This window comes from Saccostrea cucullata, unplaced genomic scaffold (assembly GCF_032062105.1).
Source record: "Saccostrea cucullata isolate Sc308-1 unplaced genomic scaffold, CSIRO_AGI_Scuc_v1 ctg263, whole genome shotgun sequence".
Taxonomy (NCBI): Eukaryota; Metazoa; Mollusca; class Bivalvia; order Ostreida; family Ostreidae; genus Saccostrea; species Saccostrea cuccullata.
This window is the reverse complement of record NW_026926479.1, coordinates 39707-66274: the sequence shown is the minus strand read 5'-3', so window position 1 is coordinate 66274 and position 26568 is coordinate 39707. Positions and strand designations below refer to the sequence as shown.

The following is a 26568-nucleotide window of genomic DNA, read 5'->3' as shown; positions in this document are numbered from 1 at the left end:
TGGGTGGGGTGGGCGTCGGTGGGGGACCTCCCACCTCTAGTCCAAACACACACTTTCCACTCAAAAAAACTAGTTTCAGATTTAATAAAATATGAAAATGTTTATTATATATCCATTTATTATCTTTATTTAAAGTACTTTTGGGTTGTTATTAATTTCCTTTTGGGTCCTTCTGATTTCCTTTTGGGTCCTTTTGGGTTCCTTTTGGGTCCTTTTGGGTTCTTTTGGGTCCTTTTGGGTCCTTTTGGGTAAATCGACGCACCGCGACGGAAGTAGTGTTGCACGCGAGAGCAGAATTGGGTAAAACTATTCCACTCATTTTTTTGTTTTAATGTGAAAAAATAACTTTCTTATTTTAATTATTATTGTAAAAGACTTTATCATGTGGAAATCAGATAAATAACAAATGGGCACATCTTTATTTCTATCCCCATAATTTATTTTTTGGATTGAAACATTAAATTGCTAACTAGTTTACATATGATGTGACTTCAATGCCCGCCCCCTTTTGAATAAAGATCAAGACTTACTTCCAAAGCCAAAATATGTCACGTCCAACAAAGATCACGGCAGTGACAGTGAAAGATATAAGATTCCCTACGTCTTTAGAGAAGGATGGATCAGATGCAATGGTAAACAACAATGAATAATAATTCTTTTTTTGAAATTAAACTAAGTGAAATTGAACTTCTCAAGCAAACATCAGGTGATCAGTGTAAAATATTTAACTGTTGAATATTATTGTAGTAATTTTTATGATTTACTTTGTTATGCATGATGTTTGAAATGAAAACAATTCTGTATGTGATCCTAAACTAATGTATGCACATGTGTTTTTATGACAATTCCTAGGATTATATAGACAATTCCTAAAAGAAATCCTTGATGCTGTATATTTTTTCTGAAATTCAACACTTTTAAAAGTTAGCTGAAGTTTATCTTACAAATGGTTTTGTAAGAGGAAAGGGAAATCGGTGGGTGGATGATGTGGACTGAAAAGGGTACCCAATACTCTTGCATTGCTAGTCATGCAATGGTAGACGCAGCTAGGTGCATTGCCAGTCAGGTGCATTAAATTGACAGTTGGGTGCATTGCCAGTCGAGTGCATTGCCAGTCAGGTGCATTGACAGTCGGGTGCATTGCCAGTCAGGTGCATTGCCAGTCGGGTGCATTGCCAGTCGGGTGCATTGCCAGTCGGGTGCATTAATTAATTGCCAATCAGGTGCATTAAATTGCCAGTTGGGTGCATTGCCAGTTGAGTGCATTGCCAGTCGGGTGCATTGCCAGTCAGGTGCATTAATTAATTGCCAATCAGGTGCATTGCCAGTCAGGTGCATTAAATTGCCAGTTGGGTGTATTGCCAGTCGAGTGCATTGCCAGTCAGGTGCATTGCCAGTCGGATGCATTGCCAGTCAGGTGCATTGCCAATCAGGTGCATTAAATTGCCAGTTGGGTGTATTGCCAGTCGAGTGCATTGCCAGTCAGGTGCATTGCCAGTCGGGTGCATTGCCAGTCAGGTGGATATATCCACTAATCCATCTAACTATATTAAACTAAATCCCAAATATACCACATATTTCTCCCTCTATAAGTTTTTTTTCAATCTCATATTGAAACACGATTTAGATTGATTTAGGACTTTAAAATACAAATCCTAGAGGTACAGCACCAAATAAAACAGAGAAAGGAAAGCATTTATGACAGGACCAGAATCTGGCTGTGGGAGCCATGACGTGTTAATAAGTCAGGTGCTCTAATCACTTATATGATTAGTCACCCAGGTCGACAGCCCAGGTCAACACAACCAAAATATTCTCAAATCCTGGCCAGGGCACCAAATGTAAAATGAAAAGGGGAGAATCTGTGGATTAACTGGAATTAAAACTCAGGGATAATTATGCAAAAATAAAAATTGATTGACCATATTGAACACATGTATTATGTATCATTTTAGAGGGTAGTTGACACATCAGCTAGGACTTAAGTGTACAATCTTTAAAGTGCATTATCTTTTTCAACACCATGAGCATTCCTATCCTTATCAAAAGCCCCCGCCTTCCAACTTAAAAATATCAATTAAAGTTCTTTAAAATTAGATTCTATTATCAAGGATAATAGAATCTAATTTTAAAGAACTTTAATTAATTGATATTTTTAAGTTGGAGGGCGGGGGCTTTTGATAGGAATGCTCGTGGAGTTGAAAAAGATACATGTACTCATACATATATATTGTAAAGTTCATAATTGACTCACGATGACAAATTTATTCTATTAGAAATATATGTAATTCAGATTTCACACGTCAGTTACAACATATTACTTTGTAGCATAAGTCTCCAGATTATTCTGCAGCATATGTGACACTGAAAACGGACTCAGATGTCACTGCATATGGAACAACATTTGCTAATGGAAGAGGGACCAACATTGGTAAAACTCAGTGTTCTCTGACCATGTCACCACAGCCTGTTGTGTAGCTCAGTCCAACTCTGCATAGCCTCACGTTATAACCATTTATTTGTTGATCTGCTTTTTGCTTTTAGCATAAAGCCCCTGATTATTCCTGTCCATATGTCACCATACAGACAGACTCTGCTCTTCAGGGAAATGGGACCACATTTACTGTGGGACGAGGGAACCACATAGGTAGGTTTAATGGCACCACATTTACTATGGGACAAGGGAACACATGGGTAAGATTAATAACACCACATTTAATGTAGGACAGGGAACCACATAGGTAGGTTTAATTGCACCACATTTACTGTGGGACAAGGGAACACATAGGTAGGATTAATAGCACCACATTTACTGAAGGACAGGGAACCACATAGGTAGGGTTAATGAAAGGCACCACATTTACTGTAGGACGAGGGAACCACATAGGTAGTATGAACAAAATGGCACCACATTTACTGTAGAATGGGAGAACCACAGAGGTAGGTTTGAATACTGGCACCAGGTAGGCTTAAATAATGGCACCACATTTACTGTAGTATGGGAGAACCACAGAGGTAGGTTTAAATAATGGCACCAGGTAGGCTTAAATAATGGCACCACATTTACTGTAGAATGAGGGAACCACATAGGTGGGCTTAATTAATGGTGAGGACAGTAGCTAGTTAAGTAAAGTGTTTAATTTGTTAGTTTCAGAGTAAGTTTCCATTGACATATTAATTGTAAGAAACTTCATCTTTAGTCAGTCATGACAAACTCTTAATAATCATGCTTATATATGCACCTCAATGCATCAAATTTTATCTATTATAGATAAACCACAAAATTTTAGTATAAATTGAAATATTTTCTTTGGGTTATTTCTAAGCAAAAGAAGTGAGAAATTTTATCTAGCTTGTTATTTTCTGTTTCAGTTTGTTGTGCTGTGGAGGTTTTTGAAAAGATGCTAGTGGGTAAAAAGCTCACAGAGATCTTTGATGACTTTGGGAATTTCTGGCAGTCGCTTGTCAGTGAGGACCAAATCAGATGGGTAAGTCTCTGTAATTTTTCAGTGAGGACAAAATCAGATGGGTAAGTCTCTGTTATTTCTCAGTGAGGACCAAATCAGATGGGTAAGTCTCTGTCATTCCTTAGTGGGGACAAAATCAGATGGATAAGTCTCTGTCATTTCTCAGTGAGGACCAAATCAGATGGGTAAGTCTCTTCTGTGTCATTTCTCAGTGAGGGCCAAATCAGATGAGTAAGTCTTTGTCATTTCTCAGTGAGGACCAAATCAGAAGGGTAAGTCTTTGTTATTTTTCAGTGAGGACCAAATCAGATGGGTAAGTCTCTGTTATTTCTCAGTGAGAACCAAATCAGATGGGTAGGTCTGTGTCATTTCTCATTGAGGACCAAATCAGATGGGTAAGTCTCTGTCATTCCTTAGTGGGGACCAAATCAGATGGATAAGTCTCTGTCATTTCTCAGTGAGGACCAAATCAGATGGGTAAGTCTCTTCTGTGTCATTTCTCAGTGAGGACCAAATCAGATGGGTAGGTCTGTGTCATTTCTCAGTGAGGGCCAAATCAGAAGGGTAAGTCTTTGTTATTTTTCAGTGAGGACCAAATCAGAGGGGTAAGTCTCTGTTATTTCTCAGTGAGGACCAAATCAGACGGGTAAGTCTTTGTTATTTCTCATCGAGGACCAAATCAGAGGGGTAAGTCTCTGTCATTTCTCAGTGAGGACCAAATCAGATGGGTAGGTCTGTGTCATTTCTCAGTGAGGACCAAATCAGATGGGTGGGTCTGTGTCATTTCTCATTGAGGACCAAATCAGAGGGGTAAGTCTCTGTTATTTCTCAGTGAGGACCAAATCAGATGGGTAGGTCTGTGTCATTTCTCAGTGAGGACCAAATCAGATGGGTAAGTCTGTGTAATTTCTCAGTGAGGAACAAATCAGATGAGTAAGCCTCTAATTTCTCAGTGAGGACCAAATGAGACAGGTAAGTCTCTGTCATTTCTCAGTGAGGACCAAAGCAGATGAGTAAGTCTCTGTTATTTCTCAGTGAGGACCAAATCAGATGAGTAAGTCTCTGTAATTTCTCAGTGAGGACCATATCAGATGGGTAGGTCTGTGTCATTTCTCAGTGAGGACCAAATCAGATGGGTAAGTCTTTGTCATTTCTCAGTGAGGACCAAATCAGAAGGGTAAGTCTTTGTTATTTTTCAGTGAGGACCAAATTGGATGGGTGGGTCTGTGTCATTTTTCATTGAGAACGAAATCAGATGGGAAAGTCTATGTAATTGTTAGTGAGGACCAAATCAGATGAGTAGGTTTGTGTAATTTCTCAGTGAGGACCAAATCAGACGAGTAAGTCTCTGTAATTTCTTAGTGAGGACCAAATCAGACAAGTAGGTTTGTGTAATTTCTCAGTGAGGACCAAATCTCACAGATAAGTGTCTCTGTAATTTCTCAGTGAGGACCAAATCAAAGAAAGTCATTGTATTTTTTCTGTGAGGATAAGTCTTGTAATATCACAGGAAGCATAATGTATCATTATTTTTCAAATAGAAATATTAAGAATATTTATTTAACTCGTGATAAATTAATATCAAAATCTTTTTATTTTAATCCTGAGTGTATAGTCTGAATGCATCAAATTTATTTCCAGCTTGGTCCGGAAAAAGGAGTGATTCACTTAGCAACAGCAGCCATTGTCAATGCATTGTGGGATTTGTGGGCCAAAATAGAAAACAAGGTTCTATATCTATTATAAATGAAAAAATAGTTACATAGATTTGTATGCCATAATATTTTTATCATACAAAAATCTGATGATTTGTGGTCTAAGTAGATATTGTTGTCAATTTATACATTAAACTCTATCACTTTTCTCACCGATATTAAATAAATTTCTGTATTTTTCAGCCTCTTTGGAAATTGCTGGTAGATATGGTGAGTCTCTTTCAAAATTAGATAGAATAATTCAATGATACAAGTATTCATTGCACATCATTCATGTACATACAGCAGTTATGTACATACAGCAGTTATGTAACGGTATGAAACAAAACTTTCATGTAAGTTCAATTGTATTTAAGGCATCAAACTTTTTAGAATTATTTTTTTTATTTTCAGGAGCCAGAAAAGCTTGTGTCTACTATTGATTTCAGATATATGTAAGATTCTACATCTATTTAAAAGTGTATCCTCTATTAGAGTAAAATAGGTGTAATGACTGCCATGAAATCGTCTGATCTGTACCAAACTTTGTAGGTCTGATACTCTGACTAAAGAGGAAGCTATAGGTAAAGCACTATTTCAATTGTCCTCTCCTTCTGAAGATTGTACTTCATTGTCCCTACACATGTATCAAAGCTGTATCAGGTTTTCCCTGCATGTGAGAATTTATGTGCATCGACCTTAAAACTTTCCCATGGCAAGTTTCTCTGCTCCAAATTAAGATCCCTCTTTACAGCTATCTCCCAAACAATGACAAAAGCATTGTTGTTAACTAAAAGAAAATGAAGATGAAAGTGAATGTATCAAGACGATTTAAATCTTATATACATGTATTGAATGTTTTATTTTTCTTCAGAGATTTTGAAGAAAATGCAAGATGGAAAGAAGGCAAGAGGTATCAGTCGCAACAATTTATTGTATCATTAATTTAGTTAATGATTGAACATAGTAGATTTCTAACAAATATAAAAATATAAATACATGTAAATAAATATTAAACAAGAAATTTAATATTGGGTATACTCAATAGTCTGATTATTGATATACACTGTGAATAAAAAATATTCATGAGCTGATTTTTCATAGTCAACACTGTAAAATCAGTTATTTTCATGGGGTCAATTTTTTATGCATTGTCGGAACCCATGGGTTTTCTTTCTGTTACACTGAATGCAAAATATTAATTTATTAAATCTCATGGATATTTTGGACACAAAAGGTGGGAGTACAACAAAGAGTGAACCCGTGGGTTCTGATGATGGTTTTCATGGTTGAAGTTATACAGAGTACAAAGTATTTGAGACCATTTGCATTTCAATGCAAGAAAATGGTTTCTCCTTTGCAATATATTCAACAGAATGTACTGGGTATCAATCAAATTAAAGGAAATGTTTGTTATAGAGGAGGAGCTCCTGGCCAAAGGTTTCCCTGCCTACACCACCTCCTGTGGATGGCTGGGGTACTCAGACGAGAAAATTAAAAAGGTTTGTTTACTAAATACATAGCAGTGTCATAGGAAATATTTTATAAAGTTTAGTCAATGTGGAAGTGAAAGGCATTTTAAAATTAAGAATTTCTTTTGTTTTACACATAGCTTGCAACAGAGGCCATGGCAGCAGGATGGACAAGGTAAATAGTTTTATTCCTTAATTGTTCAACTTCTTTAATTTCCTTGAAAATTAGTGTATTTAGGCAGTGATAAAAGTTATAATAGTAAGGATTTATTTCTTTATCTAGATTTAAAATGAAAGTAGGAGGAGATGTAAATGATGATGTCAGACGCGCCAAAATCTTCAGGGAGACGATCAAAGAAGACATGCTTCTGGCGAGTATATTGTGCATATTTGGATTACCTCTACAAAGTTATAGATTAGCTTTTACCCCACCTCTGTCGATTTTTCCGTGAAATCCTGGCTTATGATTGGTTGAAGTCTGTCACGTGAAGGCGGTGGATTACTTATACCCAGTCAGTTGTAAATCTATACCCGGTCGGTGTATTACGTCACAAACACAAACGTGACGTCATAATAGGCACAGTATAAGCGTGATGAAGCATTTAACATAGAAAACCATTTATAAACTACAGATAAAACGTAAATGTTTCATCGGTGGGGTAAATTCGTTACATAGTCTTTTAGTGACAGGGTATGGGATGATACCTGGTTAGTAAATTTCATACCTGACTCGGTTTCGCCTCGCCAGGTATGAAATTTACTAACCAGGTATCATCCCATACCCTGTCACTAAAAGACTATGTAATTAATAATCCTTTACCCCAGCACTTATGTGACTGCCCCTAATTTTCAAGTTTAAGGAGCAAGTTCATTCCAAAGTAAAGATGAGCCGAACCTGGACAAAACTTGTATGGGTGATACTTCTAGGGATGCACACTACCTGATCAGATTTGGATGCTGAATCTGACCTACTTGTATATTTAACAAAGTTAAAAGTTAAGGGATCAATTTTTTTCTAGCAGGTCCATTTTCATGCAGCATTAATTTGTAGTGACCAAACTAACATTAATGATGCATCTAGGTATAGTAATTGATGCACACTAGCAGACTTACTTTGGTTACTGAATCTGACCTACATTTTCTGATAAGTGTACAGGTTTAAGTTTTTGGCACAATCCATTAACAGGTAACTATATGTACCGGTATAAGCCTTATGAACAAATTTGCATTTCTAGCTGATACATCTTGCAGACTATCAAACTACCAGAGCATTTATTTGGTATGAGATTTTGCTGTAGTTATAGATAGCATTCATTGAGGTGAGCTTCATAACCTTTGATTACCTATGTTTAAGGTATACAGGATATTATCCAGTAATAAAAAACTTATCGCATAATTTGACTGTTTTTGACAGATGGTGGACGCTAACCAGAAATGGGAGGTCCAGGAAGCCATTGATTGGATGAAGCAGATGGCTGACTACAAGATTCTGTGGATAGAGGAACCAACCAATCCTGATGATGTCATGGGTCATGCAGCCATCGCAGAGGTCAGGGGTCTTACCTAAATAAAATCTTTATAAATCTTTATCCATATCATCAGCATTAGCTAGTTTTTTGCAATAGAAAAGAAAAGACTAAAATCTATAATAGCTATAAATATCTGTCCCAAGAATCAAATTTTGAAGGAGATATCTTGAATTAAGTTCTAAACCAGTGGAGATATTTGCAGTTTTTCAAGTTTTAGATGATTTAATCAACCATGATGTTATAAGTTTTAGATATGATGTAAAGAAAATGACATTTATTCAAAATTTTAATAATTAATGAATTTTACCTTGCTATTTTGATTGAAAATTATCAAGCCCAGATCTTTTCTGATTCAATCTTTTGTTATTTTATATAATGTAAACTATCAGTCATGTATGCATGTATATTTCTTTTCCATGTATAGCTCTTTACGATCCCATCCTAACTAAATATAAACCTTTATTCCAGGCCCTTGTACCTCTAGGTATAGGAGTTGCCACTGGAGAGATGTGTCAGAACAGAGTCATGTTTAAACAGTTTCTGAAGGCCAAGGCCATGCAGTATTGTCAGATTGATGCATGTCGACTAGGCGGAGTTAATGAAGTTCTGGCTGTAATTCTATTGGCTGCCAAATACAATGGTTTGTCATCACTAATTAAAGACTCAGTTCTTAATCCAAAATTTCAGCAATGTCAAGATTTTAACATTGTTCTTACAGGAACTGATAATTTTTAAAGAACTTTTAATTCTCCCCTTTTCCTCCCTCTAGTTCCTGTTTGTCCACATGCAGGAGGCGTGGCACTGTGTGAACTTGTTCAGCATCTCTCCATGTTTGACTTCATCTGTGTTTCGGGGACAATGGAAAATCGGTAAGTCATTTTTTTAATGAAAATTTTCATGTTAGCTTTACATAAAAGTTTACTGTTAGGGGTTTGCAAGAAAATCTTATATTTGTTACTGCAAATCAATTTGATAAACTATATTTACTGCCAAGTTTGTCACACACTGTATGAATCTGATGATGTACTGTCTTGTCTCCCTTTAGGATGATAGAATTTGCTGATCATCTTCATGAACACATGTTGGCGCCAGTCGTCTTAAAAGGAGGAAGATACATGGCACCTAAGGTAAACTCTCAGGAAAAATACATGTCATTATCACTTACTGATTATTTTCTTTCATTATTTCTCATGATATTTTATTTGTAATGAAGATTTTTTTCACCCCTAATAGTGATATATTTATATGTACACCCACTGAATAATTTCCCATTAATTTTTCTGTGAAAAGATATTGTTATTCCATCCATTAATTCTCACATACCAATCAGAATAGGTTTTTAGCTCACCTGAGCTGTTTAACCTCTTCTTAAAATATGTTTTTTTCTGCAATGACTGCAACTGATGATTCCTGCATTAAAGAAAGAAAGCATTTTAAAACAGTTTCAATGATCAAAATATATGTGTTATTTTCTAGACACCAGGGTATGTTATGGGAATCAAGGACCAGTCTCTGGCTGATTTTGTCTACCCAGAGGGGGCCGAATGGCAGCGGATGTTTAAGGAGGGATTGTTTCAACAGGAATGAGTGAAAGAACAATTAACTGTGTAATTAATGTGTAGTCCAATCAGTGCCAATAAATATATTAATTATGAAATTTATTGTCTTTTTACATGTATAACCAGATCAGAATTATTAACTTTTTAAGAACTAAAGTGCCTGATTTTTTATTATGAAATATTCATTTTATAAGCCAGTGTACATATTTATGAAATGTGCATTTAGTTTTCAGTGCAAATTGTTATGAGTATTTAAGGTATTTCCATCCTCGTATGATGTCATAGGTTTTTGCAAAAACCGTTATTTATATTAATCCATACCTAATAGAACAATATCTTTTGAAAGAATGCTTCGCAATAGGTATGATGGTAAATATTGTTAAATTGAAGAATTTTAAAAATGAATATTTTCTTCATTTAATCAATTATTCAATCTTCAAAAAATGTTGACAAGGGCAATAACTCCTTCTCAGGTATCTTCATTTAGGCACAATCTGTTTTGCACTTCTAATGTAAAATAGTTTCCCTGATATTCAAAATTCAAAAGTATCTGATAAGTCTCAAGTAAATACGAACTTTCAGCATCAGAATTATGCATTTGAACCAGTTTTTTACATAATTTTTATAATACGTACTGTTTACAAAAAATGTACAATTTTTTTATGTTGACATATAGGTATGCTTATTTACCAGTATGTCTCCAAACTTTAATAATATGCCGACCTATACATTTTTTGTGATAATTGGTAAATTGAAACTATATTAAATAAAAATAAATGCAGTTCTTGTACTTTGAACCATTAGAATTGTGAGGGTGGAAAGACCTTAATTTGTTACTAGCATTTTTACGTTAACAAGCTATACTGTCATAGTCATCTCTCCAAGACCATGATGGACATTGAATGGATAATTTATTTTATTCTAGATTACTAGATTTAAATTATGAATGAAAAAGAAAACAATTATTGTGGATTCAATATTTTTATGGGGATCGACCAATTTTCTTGGATTTCATTGGTCATCCTTTCCCTTAATAAATTTACATCCAACTGAACATTAAATTTGAAAATACATGTATTTTAAATATCAGTGAAGTGAATCTTTGGTATGGGTAAGTACAAGTTTAATAGGCTACAAAATAATCTCCATACAGACCAGGAAATTAACATTGCCCCATCCCTGCCTCCATGATTTACAATGAATCCACTTACTTGTTTTAAACTTAAATACTTATAGTGAATTTATAGTTTTGAAACAAAATTATTATTTGATCTGGTGAACTGTGACAATTTAATTATGTTAATATATATATATATATATATATATATATATATATATATATATATATATATATATATATATATATATATATATATATATATATATATATATATATATATATATATATATATATATATATATATATATATATATATATATATATATATATATATATATTGCTAAAGTTATTTAATGAATGTGGTTAGATTTTTGTGAGGATTTAAAGTATATACAGCTCAATTCATGAATTGCAGAAGCTACAATATAACTGTGCAATAAAGTAATGCTAAATAAAATGTTAAAAGTTTTCTTTGTTCTCTTTTGTGATATTTTTTTTAGCTCACCTTAGTAAAAAGGCTCACATAATTGAAATTATGAAATTGCAAACTATACTTGACTGATCTTAACCAAATTAGTCACAAAGGATTTTTTTGTTAAAAAAAATTGTTTAAAATGAAGAGATGCATGGGCTTTCTTTCAAGGAAGGATAACAAATAAGTATGTTAAATGAAACTTGATTAAAATGACTAAGACCATAGACCAGAAAAGGTGAAACAATCCAATTAACAATTTGAAGTTGTTGCTATGTCTTTATAACAAAATTTTATCTTGAAAAAGAAGACATTTAATATACATATAAGTATTTTTTATCATGAAATTTTTATTTTGATAAAAAATATCTCCTCTTCAGATAAGCTCTGGTGACCTGAACTTGGTGTGAAATCTATCAATTCTACAGAAATTGAAAAAATCTAATCAATTGTTTATTCAAACAGTTAACATGTTTATTGAAAAATATCAGTTTCTGTTAGTGTAAGTCGTTGGCAGAAAATCAAACCTAACTGTGGCCGAGTTAACTGATTTTCACTTTTGCTTCAACCGGAAGTCTATTTTTGTCGTTAGGTGGCGTAGACGATAAAATCGTCACATGAGCTTTACTGACAGTGCATAGACATATTTCAACTAATTTGTGCTGATCATATGGATCCAAAATATATACAGTTTGCAGGATAACTACATGGGCTACTCATCTCCTCTTTTATTAAATGATCGATGAAAGAAAGTGTAACGAACACGCCCCCTGGTGAAAGTGAAAGTAGGATTTCTAAACTGAAGGAGTGAAGCGATGGCAGACTTTTTGGCAGAAAACAATCCTTGTGGTCAAAATATCCTGCGGTTAGCTTCAAGAGGAAATGCAATTATTGCCGAACTGCGCCGCTTAGCGGAGTTTATACCACCAGTATTTAAATTAGAGACACAGCAAGACCGACTAAGATATGGAGATATCATATTTGATTTTGCATATTTTAAAAGCCAAGAATATTATGACAACAAGATAGATAGCAAGCCCGTAAGTCTATACATTTTATTTACATGCAAAGTTTCTTCTACAGAAAGTATCCTTTAAAATCAATTTACATGTTAAAGATTGTTTTTCAATTTAGGAACTCCAAGATTTAGATGAAGAATTCCGCGAGAATCATATTGATATATTGACCAGATTTTATCAAGCATTTGCCAGTGTTCATAAATATGTTGTGGATTTAAACAGGTAACAAAAGCTCTGCTCCACTCTTACAGCTCATTTCTTTTTTCCATCATTGACAATTTCTTTCAATGAAAGATTTTCAGATTTTAGATACATTATATAATTTTATTATAATTGATTTCATTCCTCATAGATTTTTAGAAGATTTGGATGAAGGAGTTTACATTCAACAGACATTAGAAAGTGTTCTTCTCAATGATGATGGAAAACAATTAATGGTAAAAAGATATATGTCATACCAAACAAAATATGCACAATTGTGAAGATGCACATAAGAAGATAAAAGATCAAGTCTGCTTAATTATTTTTTTAAAAGGATATAATTTTACCTTATATTTGATACAATGAAAATTGACTTAGTGTAAAATGTTAATATTCCAATAAATCTTTTTTTTTTTTTTTTTTTTTTTTTGCAATTCAATTGAAAAAAGTGTTAAGTGTTCTCCTAGTTCATCATAATATGAGTTTCCTAATTGTATTTGGACAAAATCATTTAAATTTTGAGATACTTGTATTGGTTTGAACTTTGAAGCATGACTACCATGGTTAATATTCATTGTTGTATTTCTTAATAGTGTGAGTCCCTCTTTCTTTATGGTGTAATGCTGATCATCATAGATAACAAAATTGAGGGAACAGTTAGGGAGCGGATCCTAGTCTCTTACTATAGATACAGGTAATTAGATATTTGTAAGTGTAACAGCAAAGTAAGGGAGGGGATCCTAGTTTCTATAATAGAATCTTTCAGTGTGACACAGTCATAACAATTTTATACATTATTTTAAAGAATATCAAAGAATGGTAATATAAAACACCAAAATTATGTTAACCTTGTGCATATATTTACTCAGACTTAAAATAGGAACACACATCTTTTTTAAGTAATCCTTGTCTTTGACTCAGTGCTCAGAAGGCTGCAGCCGGTGATTCGAACATTGACGATGTCTGTAAGCTGTTGTGTGGTACAGGATATCAGAACACCGCCACGGCAAGGAGACCACCAAACTACCCAGAATCCTATTTCAAGTAACAAACTAATCAATACCATGAAAATACAATGTCATATCTTTTTATTATTGTTTTCAAAATGAGAAGACTAAAAAAATGTGTTATTTAATACCTGGTACAGTAAAACTTTAGTTTTAGTGATTGTGATGTCCTGGGGATCTGTGACTTGACTACTTCACTATATCTGTGATAAGTTTTCTGATGAGTTGAATTTTTAAAAAGACACACAGACACAAATACATGACAGTTCATTTTTTGAAATTAAATATTAATTTTACATGAAAGATGTAAATTTCATTGTGTTAAAATTCAGTGCAATACAAAGTAATTGACAAATTTGTAAAATTAGTGTTTAAAGTTTTGTAGGGGATAAAAAAAAATGCAATGTCCATATATTTGCTTTCATCCTTATTTTAATTAAACAATGCTATGGCTATTGAAACCAATTAGGGTTTTGGCTAAATACCGATATTCTCTTAAATAACTTTGCAAATATATTGATTTCAAATGTATTGAAAATTGCTTAACATTTTCCTTACTCTAAATTTTCTTTGAAAAGATACTCAAATTTGATAAAAATAAAAATTATGTTGAATTGATTTCAGTCGAGTTCCTATTAACCCAGAGTTTGTGAACATGGTGATTGGTCGTTTACGTTCAGATGACATTTATAATCAGATTTCAGCCTACCCCCTCCCAGAGCACCGGTCCACAGCATTAGCCACACAGGCCAGCATGCTCTATGTCATCCTCTACTTTGACCCCGAAATTCTTCACAACCAGCAGGCAAAAATGAGGGAAATTGTAGACAAACACTTCCCAGATAACTGGGTAAATACAGTTATACTTCACATATTTCTGTCTCTGCTTCAATCTTTACTGAATCATTCAAGTTTCGTAGTTAGTTATTTTTCACTTGTCAAATTAATTTGTCAGGTGATAGGTGTTTACATGGGAATGACGGTTAATTTACTGGATGCCTGGGCACCTTACAGAGCAGCCTGTACGGCCTTAAACAACACTTTAGAAGTCTCCAACGTCAGAGAACAGGTAGGTATCTGGTCGTCTATTGAGAGGGGTCTGTCTGCTGAGTGCTGAAATGATTCAGTTACCTAGCTGATATACAGCTATAAACAGTTTATGCCTATTTTGTACAGTCAGTGAAGTATGCCACAAAAATGCAGAAGTTGATGGCTCCGCTGGACAAGTACTTGAAGGAAGGAGTGTTGACAGAGGAGTTTGTTTTGGATAACATTCCTAAGATGATGAACGTTCTCAGGGATAGTAATGTTGCTCTACGCTGGCTGATGTTACATAGTGCAGGACTCTCACCAAGTGAGTTGTTTGTTCCCACAGAGAGTGTGTAATCTGCTTTGATCAAATGAATTTACATGTACAGTGTGTATTAATCTTAAATTCATGTAATTTTCATGAACAAAGCTCACATTTAATTTTTATCTGGATGTGTCATAAATCTGGTATTTGGTTCATTAATAGTTTAAAACTGAGGATTATATGCAACACAAATAAATGTATTCCATTACAGGAATTTTCTAGAATTTAGAAATTTAGAAGACTTGTGTTTTTTCAAACCTTGTTTTCCCATGGATCCAAAGATTGTCTCTTGATAGGTGTAAGTTATGAGAGTATGAAACCTTCACTTCATTTCAGAGAGAAACTGGAAAAATTGATTTCAATGTTTGTGTAACAGGTGCTGAGCAAAATAAGAGATGTAAAGCTCTCCGAGAACAAGTGATGGTGGATTCTAAGTACAACCCTCTAGCTGTGTTCCAGCTTCTCCTTAACACAGGACAGTTTGAATTCAAACTCAAGGAGGTCAGTGAATATATACATGTAGATGTTTATGTTGTTCATCTATAAATTAAAATGAATTTAGCATTGTAAATACAGCTGTAATCCAGTGAAATGACACTGTTCTCGCTGATAACATTTCAGATGTTCAAGCAAATGTTGGTAGAAAAACAACAGAAGTGGGAAGACCATAAGAAAGAGGGCAGTGAAAGAATGGCTGAACTCGGGGAAGTGTTCTCAGGGACTAAACCACTAACCAGAGTTGAGAAGAATGGTCAGTTATTAAAGGATTATGCACATTTTCTTTGTTTTTCTTTTATCATTAAAAAAAGTGAATCATTGCAGGAGAGGAAATAAGGAAATCCTTGTTATTCATAGAAAAATGTTATCTTTATGAAACCCCAATTTTTTTTTTTAGAAAATCTACAAGCATGGTTCACAGAAATGGCCAAGCAGATTACTTCCCTTAACTACGATGATTCCACAAGCGCTGGACGTAAAATTGTCCAGCTGATTCAAGCTCTGGAAGAGGTCAGTTATTCTAAATGTCTAGTTACCAAGTCACTTAACGCTTAATTATAGGAGGATTCTTGGTATTTTGAAAATTTGATTGTTCTTTTTATTTTTCCAATATTGCAGTCAAGTTTCTGTATGTGTTTTAATACCCCTTCCTGTTTTGTCATACCTAGGTCCAGGAGTTCCATCAACTAGAGAGTAACCTTCAGGTCAAGCAGTTTCTTGCCGACACCAGGAAGTATTTACATCAGATGATCAGAACTATCAACATCAAAGAGGAAGTCCTCATCACTGTACAGATTGTAGGGGATCTGTCTTATGCCTGGGACATCATGGATAGGTAGGTATCAACATCAAACAGGAAGTTCTTATCACTGTACAGATTGTAGGGGATCTCTCCTATGCCTGGAACATCATGGATAGGTAGATATCGGTGGCTGAGTCTACAGTTTTATAATGATTGTAGTACATGTATGATTATGTACAATATCTATTGTAGTTATACAATGTATATGCAGCAAGGCATCAAAAAGGATCCTTCTCTTGTCATAAAACTCAGAGCAACATTTCTTAAGGTAAGATATACAGCCCTTCTGAAAAAATGATACTTGAATACATAAAGTGGAATTTTCTAGGTAATATAGAACATACAGTTCTTTTTAAAAACATATAATTTGGTATTCAGTTCCTGTATAGGACATTGTAGTAATGTTTGTAATATCTGTGTTTTTATCAGATGGCTTCAGCTCTAGACCTACCTCTACTGAGAATTAACCAAGCCAACAGTCCTGATCTACTCAGTGTGTCTCAGTACTACTCAGGGGAACTTGTGGCATATGTCAGAAAAGTTCTACAGGTTAATAATTTGTCTATTCATAGTCCAGTAATCATAAGTCAGGGTTAATAATTGGATGGCTAAGGTTTAATTGCTGCATTTTTTGTAGATCATTCCCCAGACCATGTTTGGACTTCTAGCTAAAATCATAAATCTGCAGACAACCCAGATCAAGGAAGTTCCCACTAGACTGGAGAAGGACAAGATGAAGGAGTTTGCTCAACTGGACGAAAGATACGAGGTCAGTCAAAGGTCAAGTAAAGGTCACGTCAACAGGTCTGAGAAGAAGCAGGAGCTATTTTCATTTTCTTTATCATATCTTTTTCAGGTAGCAAAACTCACACATGCCATATCAGTTTTTACTGAGGGAATTTTGATGATGAAAACAACACTTGTCGGTATAATAAAGGTTAGTAATGAAAATGACAGTGTTTTTTAAAGAGAACAAATATTATTATTAATTATTCCTATTCAATAATATTTTTTAAGAGTTATCAGTCTATTACAGAATAAGTATCAATTAACTTAACCTGACATAGAAGAATCTTTAGTAACCTACATTACAAATTACATGTGATTGAACTGACAAATGCTGAAAATTCTAAGAGCTGTTCTTTGATTATCCTTGTCCAAGAAGATACTTTATTAACCGTGGGTAGATGTCAAGTAAATGTTAATAAACTTGACTTTACAGATAGATATTACATTACTGCTAAGCAACTCTTACTCAAGTAACTGTTAATAAAAGTAATTCTTCATTGACTCACTCTAACAGATAGATCCAAAGCAACTCCTGGAAGATGGAATTCGTAAAGAGCTTGTACAGCAGGTGGCTCTTGCTCTACACAAAGGGCTGATGTTTAATCCGAGGGCTAAGGTGAGGACTATATGTATACCCCAGTGGAATATGTCTTGATTTTTTTTTTACAGGGAGGGGTTAACAGGATAAAGTGAAGAAAATTCATTTTCAGAAAAAAAAAAATTATTTTGTGTTTTAATTTTGCTTTCTCCGCTTTGAAAATAAATAATCAAAGTCTATGCATGGAAATTATTTTCAGCAAAACTGTCATTATACCCCCCGCAAACGAAGTTTGGGGGGGTATATAGGAATCACCTTGTCCGTCTGTCTGTCTGTCCGTCTGTCTGTCTGTCCGTCTGTCTGTCTGTCTGTCGGTCTGTCCGTCTGTCTGTGCAATTGTGTCCGGTCCATATCTTTCTTACAGAGGGACATTAGAATCTACTACTCCACAATAAGATTGCTCATAACCTAAGGGTGTGTCATGACCTTGACCCAAGGTGATTTGGGGAAGTTCAAGGTCACTGGAAGAAAAATTTCATAATTCGTGTCCGGTCCATATCTTTCTTATGGATAAACTTGGTAGGTTCTCATTTCACACAAAGATTGCCCATGACCCAAGGGTGTGTCATGACTTTGACCCAAGGTCATTTGGGGAAGTTCAAGGTCACTGGGAGAAAAATTTCAAAATTCATGTTTGACACATATCTTTTATGGATAAACTTGGTAGGTTCTCATTTCATGCAAAGATTGCCCATGACCCAAGCGTGTGTCATGACCTTGACCCAAGGTCATTTGGGGAAGTTCAAGGTCACTGGAAGAAAAATTTCATAATTCGTGTCCGGTCTTATCTTTCTTATGGATAAACTTGGTAGGTTTTCATTTCACATAAAGATTGCCCATGACCCAAGGGTGTGTCATGACCTTGACCCAAGGTCATTTGGAGAAGTTCAAGGTCACTGGTAGAAAAATTTAATAATTCGTGTCCGGTCCATATCTTTCTAAAGGATAAACTTGGTAGGTTTTCATTTCACACAAAGATTGCCCATGACCTATGGGTGTGTCAAAGTTCAAGGTCACTGGAAGAAAAATTTCATAATTTGTGTCCGGTCCATATCTTTCTTATTGATAAACTTGGTAGGTTCTTATTTTACTCAAAGATTGCCTATGACCCAAGGGTGTGTCATGACCTTGACCCAAGGTCATTTGGGAAGTTCAAGGTCACTAAGAAAAATTTTATAATTCGTGTTTGATACATATCTTTATTATGCAAAAACTTACTTCTGAAAAACCCAGCGGGGGGTATTTTGTCCCAATTGGACAGTTCTAGTTTTCATATTGCTAGGTGAGTGAGCTTATGCCCCGTCTTCAGAGCCTCGGGGAAACTATGGATGGATTCCGGAGGTCCTTTGAGTACATCCAAGACTACGTCAATATTTACGGTCTGAAGATTTGGCAGGAGGAGGTCTCCAGGATCATCAACTACAACGTGGAGCAGGAGTGTAACAGCTTCCTCAGAACCAAGGTTAGTGAGGGGCAGGTGACCAAAAGTTTCCTTGGACTAAAGAAGAGGTTTGGCTCTAGAAAACAATGTTTTTATTTTTTGATTTTGGCACAGTTCATTTTTTATAAATCATCATTTGTTTTTGTAGATACTGGACTGGCAGAGTGTTTATCAGTCCACAGCCATACCTATCCCCAGATTTTCTCCTGTTGATGAAAGTGTAAACTTCATTGGGAGACTGGCCAGAGAAATCATTAGGATCACAGATCCAAGGTAGTTTACTTTCTAATCTACCTCTAAATGTAGAATTTTTTTTACTCATGGTGAGTCCCTTGTTTTTATTTTAATTTTATATTTTTGTTTTTTTATAAAGAATCACAGCATATATTGATCAGATGAAGGCCTGGTATGATGTAAAAACCAAATCAGAACAAGTCAACAGAACTCTATTCCAGATGTTACAGGTAAGCCTGAGAATTGTACTTCCTAAAATAAATATTGAGTCTTTGAAGAATGAGGAAGTTATAATACAATATAAAAATTATAAACCTGTAAGGATACATGTGTATAAACCTATTTTTTTTTTTACAGAAGTCGGTTGGGAGCTTTGGTTTGGCAGGATTGGACCGGTTACTGTGTTTTATGATGGTGAAGGAGCTTCAGACATTCCAGACAATGTGTACCAGACTACTAAACAATGCCAAAGACAGGCAATATCACGACCTAATGGATGCCTTCTCCAAGAGTCTGGGCCATGTCAAGACACTTGTAGGTCAGGAAATTATACTGGGTCTGGTATATGAGTAAAGCAACCCTTTTTTTTCATGCAGTATGCTTATGATGATATATTTTTATTTCAGCCCATCCACAGAAGGTCTACCCTAGTATGATGTCAAAAATGACTAGAATATGGCCAGCATTTCTTGAAATTATCCTGAAGGTATTTCAGTACTTTTATGCACGTAACTTACCTACTGACTCTAGATATGTACTAAGTGCATGATATTTCACATCATATACCAGTATAATTGAGAATTTGATCTGGCATTGAACAGACAATGGAGCTCACTTTAAGTGGAGAATATAGGGGGGTGTACCAGGAATCACTATAGTTTTTTATACTTTACAGGTCGGACAGATGCAGCTTCTAAGGAGGCAGATTCAACATGAGTTAAGCACGTCATGCAAGTTTGACTCCAAAATATTTTCAAGTGCCCTTCAAACCATGAATGAGTGAGGAACAAGTTTTTTTTTTATACTTAATTACAGCAAATGTGAAGTTATACATGTTATATATTCAAGTTATTAAAATAGCTAGCAATCAGCTAAAAATCCTGTTTTACGTTATGACATTACTTTATAAATTAGAATTTCACAATCATTACCGTATTTACAGTTTGCAATCCTGGTTTACTAGCTAGTAAAAAATAATGAAAATGATAAATGGTATTACATATGCATGTTTTTTTTAATGTCTTACACTTAATACACAGTTATAATATTTATATGCTACAATTTAAAGTCCTTTTTATGATGACAATTTTTAGTGCCCTTATAGCAGACATTGAGCGGCATTACCAGGATCCCACTTTACCTTATCCCAAAGAAGAGAATCCTCTGATGTTTGAATTAACGTCTTATTTAGAATCAGCTGGATTTCATGATCCCTTACAGAAGGTTTGTGTTATCTTAGGTTTTCACATCATTAATTTCATTAAGTGTAAAGAGAAGATTTATCCGGATGTAGGATTGACATAAATGTCGCTGGTATGTATCATAAAATGTCCGAGATGTCCTGGAGAAAAACAACTTATTGATTTATCAATCTTAAAGAAGTCAGAAATAGGAACAAAAGTTATGTAGATATTAAAATAACATACCTACTACATATACACTTATATACTCAGCTGAACATTTACTGAGAAGTGAGGGACACGTTTTACTGATACTTTAATTGTCAAATTTTTTTCAGATATATGTTACCACAAAAAGGCTTCCATTTTTCTCTTTCTTCAACTTTCTGTTAGTGGTTTCCCATCTTCCAAAGCTAACATATAGCAGAACTATCAGTAAGTGTTGACAGCTACACATTGGTTAGGTTACAGTGTTCTTGTTTCAAATTTAAATATGTATTTAAATGTAAAGGTATAAGGAAAAGGGAACGAGTTTATCTTAAAAAGGTACCATCCTTATATTTTTTATTTTCCCCACTTGAGCATTTTCATTAGCATTTGGACTTCTTTATCCTTCTATTTTTGCTATCCACTTAATTTGCTGTACTAAAGGTAGAGGATAGAAATATTCTGAAATTCTTGATTAAGCTGCAACCTTCTATTTCTATTGAAAATATACCTTAAGTGATATTTATAGTAACAAGATATTTATAGTAACAAATTTGCTACAGGTGGATTGGTCAGTAAGAAGGTGACTGACCACCTGGATGCCCCACCGTTTGTGATTGGTTGTCTGACTCTGCTGAAGCAGTACCACAAGGAGAACACCGACATATTTCTAGCTCTCCTGGGACAGTACGTCAGGTCACAGGTGGATGCTTTGCCAGGGTAAGGGAGATCTTGTCTTATCTACCTTACCTACTATATCAAATTTGATCAAATTTAGAAAGTATGATCATTTTTTAAAAAGAGGCCAAAGGCCTTTATGGTCACCAGAGTATAATACAACATAGTAAAGGATCCATAGAAGTACAAAATAAAATAAAATACTCCAATGGGTGTAGATATAGCCTAAAAGCAAGAGAAATAGTATGTTAGACCTAAATATAATAAAAGCATGATTAGAACGCTTTTGTCTGAAAATTTTTAAAACAGTTATGACTTTTTTGATGCAATTGATTGACACACATCCTGGCATCTTCATGAAGTCAATTTTATCCTCTATATTTAAGAAAGAAGGACAATTTGTGTTTATTAATGAAAAATATTAAACTATAATCAAGAAAATTCAGTATAGTAATGTTAATGTAAGAAAAAAACATCGTATCACAAGTACTGTTGATGTGTGCAGAGTAAATAAATTGAAAACATATGGTAAACTGTAAACATTAACAACAAGAAGTCTGTGAGCCAAATGCTAAACAAAGGAGTGAGCTAAAAGTTCAAGCATGTTTCTTCAGTAGTTGATAAGATATCTGTGACAGAAATTTGGTATGGACAGATGCATAGATAAACAGGAAGTTGACATTGGATTCTTACAAAAATAAATTCCACCAAGTGGCAATGCCAAAATAAAGTGTGAGCTTAAATTTCAAGCATCGGCAAAGTGTAGTTTCTGAGAAAACTGCCTCAGAAAAATGATACAGACAACTAGGCAGAAAGACACACAAGGGTAAAACAATGCATTCCCTCTCCTTTGGACCAGGGGTATAATTAATACAGAGCTTGTTTATAACAGGTGTTTGGGATGGTGTAATGATGAATTTTTATATCACTGAGTTATAAGAATTTTCAAGTAAGCTCAAATCATTAAACAGAGAATATTTTGTAAAATATAAAATTGAAAATTAAAAATGGCAATGCAACTTTGTCCAGCTCCCTGTAATACCCAGAGGAAGAAAAGAATGTATTTTCACAGCCCTACCATTACACCAGAACCCCTTACCCAGGGCTATGAATTTCACATTTTTAGGTCACCTGAGTCACTCAGGTGACCTATTGCTATCTGTTTTTGTCCGTTGTCGTACGTCGTTCGTCGTACGTCGTTCGTCGTCAATCGGTTTTTTGAACATTTTCAGCTTCTTCTCTGCAACCACTGAACCAATTTCAACCAAATTTGGCACAAAGCATCTATGGGTGAAGGGGAACAAAAATTGTGAATTTCATGATCCCTGCCCCCACTAAAATTAATGCAATCTTCAAAAATCTTCTTCTTTACTCCTGGACATCAAGCAGTCAAACTGTTTGCATGATTGTAATCAGCATTGAGTCCTTTACCAAAATTGTGAAATTCATGGCCCTGGGGTCAGGGGTTCTTGTACTAGGGCGGGGCTAAATAAGTATATAGTGAAAATGCATTATTTCTTTGAAAATCTTCTTCTCTGCTCCTGGGTATTAAATAAACTAACTAAGTACATAGTTATGATGAGCAAGAGTGCCTCTACCAAAATTGTGAATTTTATGGCCCCAGGGTCAGGGGTTCTGGTGTCAGGGCGGGGCTCTATTGATTATATAGAGGAAATACATGAATTCTTTGAAAATCTTCTTCTTTACTCCTGGGTATTAAATAAACTAACTAAGTATATAGTTATGATGAGCAAGAGTGCCTCTACCAAAATTGTGAATTTTATGGCCCCAGGGTCAGGGGTTCTGGTGTTAGGGCGGGGCTCTATTGATTATGTAGTGAAAATACATGAATTCTTTGAAAATCTTCTTCTCTGCTCCTAGATTTTATATAATTTAACTAAGTACATAGTTATGATGAGCAAGAGTGCCTCTACCAAAATTGTGAATTTTATGGCCCCAGGGTCAGGGGTTCTGGTTTTAGGGCGGGGCTCTATTGATTATATAGTGAAAATACATGAATTCTTTGAAAATCTTCTTCTCTGCTCCTAGGTTTTATATAAACTAACTAAGTACATAGTTATGATGAGCAAGAGTGCCACTACCAAAATTGTGAATTTTATGGCCCCAGGGTCAGGGGTTCTGGTGTCAGGGTGGGGCTGTATTGATTATATAGAGGAAATACATGAATTCTTTGAAAATCTTCTTCTTTACTCCTGGGTATTAAATAAACTAACTAAGTACATAGTTATGATGAACAAGAGTGCCTCTGCCAAAATTGTGAATTTTATGGCCCCAGGGTCAGGGGTTCTGGTTTATGGGCGGGGCTCTATTGATTATATAGTGAAAATACATGAATTCTTTGAAAATCTTCTTCTCTGCTCCTAGGTTTTATATAAACTAACTAAGTACATAGTTATGATGAGCAAGAGTGCCACTACCAAAATTGTGAATTTTATGGCCCCAGGGTCAGGGGTTCTGGTGTCAGGGTGGGGCTGTATTGATTATATAGAGGAAATACATGAATTCTTTGAAAATCTTCTTCTTTACTCCTGGGTATTAAATAAACTAACTAAGTACATAGTTATGATGAACAAGAGTGCCTCTGCCAAAATTGTGAATTTTATGGCCCCAGGGTCAGGGATTCTATGTTAGGGCGGGGCTGTATTGATTATACATGTATAGTGAAAAAACATTAAATCTTTGAATATTTTCATCTTTGCTCCTAGGTTTTAAGCAGATGAATTAACTATATAGTTATGAGCAATCCCTAATCTTCAAGAATTGTAAATTTCAAGGCCCCAGGGTCAGTTGTACCATAGGGGGGGGGGAGGCTGTACTTATGTACTGAAAATGAATGAATTGTTTGAAATGTGCTCCTTGGTATTAATCAAATATTTTTGAAAAGCAAGTATGCCTTTCCAAAAATAGTGCAATGTGTGGATCTAGGCCTAAGAGTCAAGGGTTCATGTGTGGTAGCGGCACTACTGATTATTGCTGAATATTACTGATTAGTTGAAATGTATTTTTTGTTCCCCTACCCTGCCTATGGGTATAAAGTAACCAAACTAAGGAACTGCTAAGTGTATAGTTATGATGACCAGATTGTAAATGCTATAGCATCTGGCTTAAAACATGGATCAAATTCAGTCACTGGAAAGTTGTTGAATAATGCTCAGGTGACCTATAAGGCCCAGGGGCCTCTTGTTTGAAGAGGCCCTTGCTTACCTTAACCTTGTACTTAGTCTGTTTGCCAAATATACAAGGGAGGAGAATTTATGCATTTTAGCTCACCTAAGCCAAAGTTATTAAGCAAACAAACTAACTGCATGATTTTAATGAGCAAGGGTGACTTTTTCAATGATATTCTTAGCCCTTGAAAAAGGGGTTTCGGTGGTAAGGAAGGGCTCTTTTGATTATATAATGAAAATACATTTATATGCAGGTTCATAACATTTTTTATAATTTGGATAGTAAAGAAAAACCTATTTTAGAGGTTGAGTTAGATTTAAGTATTGTTGACACTATTTTCAGGTCTAAGACATAACTTATTCCAATGAATGAGTTAGATTGAAGTTTTGTTGACATTATTTTCAGGTCTAAGACACAGGAGGGGTCCCAGGATGTTCTAAATGCTCTGATTTTCCTGGAGGACTTTATTTATTTTAGTGGACTCTCAAGAAAGGTCAGTTACGCTGGGAGCCATATTGTTTGTTGATCAACTATCATTCCAAAGTTCTGTCATAATATTATTAACAGATTTAAATTGACAGGTGTAGATCACGATTTCATAAGAGCATAATGTACCTGGTTCCCTATCATAGATTTGTTTTGCATCAAGGAGCCAGGGAAAAAGTTGTAAGTTTTTGCTGGTTTCTCTTTTCAGGTGATTGAGGCCCATAAACACCCAGTTACTTGTTTGATGAGTACAGGAGTCAGTTTGCACCTTGAGAAAAACAAATAATGAACAAATATTGTGTGCAATATCTGACTGCCATTGTTACCAGACATTTTATATTTTATCTATTCTATATTGTTATACATTGATATTTGAAAATTATATTTGAATGAAAGATGTCAGAAAATACAAGAATTGAGTTGATATATCCGTAATGGAAAATGGGAGTGACAATGGAAAAGATGTTAGCCTTTTTCTCTAAAAGGGTTTAATTTCATAGTAATTATACATGTCCATCTAAACATGATATGTTTTAAGCTCTGCACAAAGGATTATAAATTTAATTCCTGTAGAAGTAAATTCAGAAATCTCGGGGGACAGTTAAATGCCAGGCCAGGAATCAGATGTTCTTCACTTATATTTTAAGAAGCTTTCTAATTCACTGGAAAAGAGGATGGATTACCCTCAAGAGAAATTTGTTTCCGGGTTTGTCGGTTTCCTGTTAGTCAGCGGTCTGATTTATTGTCCAATAGAATGGTCTCTAGGCGAATGAAAACGGCAAAGCCCCAAAACACGAGAAACGCATTGTAACTGTTAAGTAAATTTGTACATTAACATTACTCTATCTTTAGAAAAAAAACTATTGCTTACGTCAATTTGTTCTTTTATTACACTAAAAGAAAGTATTTTATAGGGCGAATATAAATTGACAGAAAAAGTATATTATATTCATAGTTTACGCGGCATAAACACGAGACGGTTTTGCAAACACAGGATTTATTTGTGGTGAAGGGGACGGAACCCTGCTCTTGCGGTCTTATTTTGCTTGAGAGAATTTGTCTCTATGAAGAGTTTTAAACGCAGGTTTCATAATATATTTATTTTTTAATGTGTTACACAACAAACCACTATAACACAATTATTTAACTGAGCAAGATAAAATAAATTTGTGATTACGAAAACTTCGATGAACTACGATATAAATCATAATGCCTTTTCATTACTAAACTAAAATTGTCTAGGGAACGTACATGTAGTTGAGTCAATTCTAGTTGCGAGTCTGATGATCACATTTAAGACCAATATTTTTTTTTAAAACAAAAAATTTATTAGTTACATCTTTTGCCATTCT

General features: G+C 34.7%; 2 protein-coding genes across 5 annotated transcripts; both read left to right on the top strand.

The window, feature by feature from the left end:
• The first annotated feature begins 469 nt into the window (after positions 1-469).
• Positions 470-10043, top strand: LOC134271789 (mitochondrial enolase superfamily member 1-like). 4 transcript variants are annotated; one of them, XM_062754003.1, is made up of 16 exons: positions 470-632; positions 2545-2647; positions 3373-3488; positions 5109-5195; positions 5366-5392; positions 5576-5616; positions 5714-5745; positions 6036-6074; positions 6581-6663; positions 6774-6808; positions 6917-7004; positions 8048-8182; positions 8631-8802; positions 8932-9031; positions 9208-9289; positions 9639-10040. In XM_062754003.1, exons 1-16 carry the CDS (start codon positions 546-548, stop codon positions 9747-9749), a joined length of 1338 nt encoding a protein of 445 aa, XP_062609987.1. In that variant the 5' UTR covers positions 470-545; the 3' UTR covers positions 9750-10040. The 4 variants fall into 4 exon arrangements, with proteins under 4 accessions (XP_062609987.1, XP_062609989.1, XP_062609990.1 ...); XM_062754005.1 differs by lacking the exons at positions 470-632; positions 2545-2647 and adding an exon at positions 2249-2431 and having other exon boundaries at positions 9639-10042; XM_062754006.1 differs by lacking the exons at positions 470-632; positions 2545-2647 and adding an exon at positions 2857-2887 and having other exon boundaries at positions 9639-10043.
• Positions 10044-11887: 1844 nt separating this feature from the next.
• Positions 11888-26235, top strand: LOC134271788 (WASH complex subunit 5-like). Its single transcript, XM_062754002.1, is given in 29 exon segments — positions 11888-12353; positions 12448-12554; positions 12685-12769; positions 13127-13227; positions 13455-13577; positions 14165-14390; positions 14496-14609; positions 14717-14894; positions 15271-15395; positions 15516-15645; positions 15790-15902; positions 16061-16227; positions 16387-16462; positions 16624-16743; positions 16832-16963; positions 17051-17131; positions 17498-17599; positions 18864-19043; positions 19171-19295; positions 19396-19486; positions 19614-19794; positions 19883-19962; positions 20152-20255; positions 20570-20699; positions 20995-21091; positions 21427-21583; positions 25136-25223; positions 25425-25439; positions 25442-26235. Coding segments are annotated over 29 exon segments (3501 nt in total). The 5' UTR covers positions 11888-12128; the 3' UTR covers positions 25490-26235.
• The last annotated feature ends 333 nt before the right edge of the window (positions 26236-26568 follow it).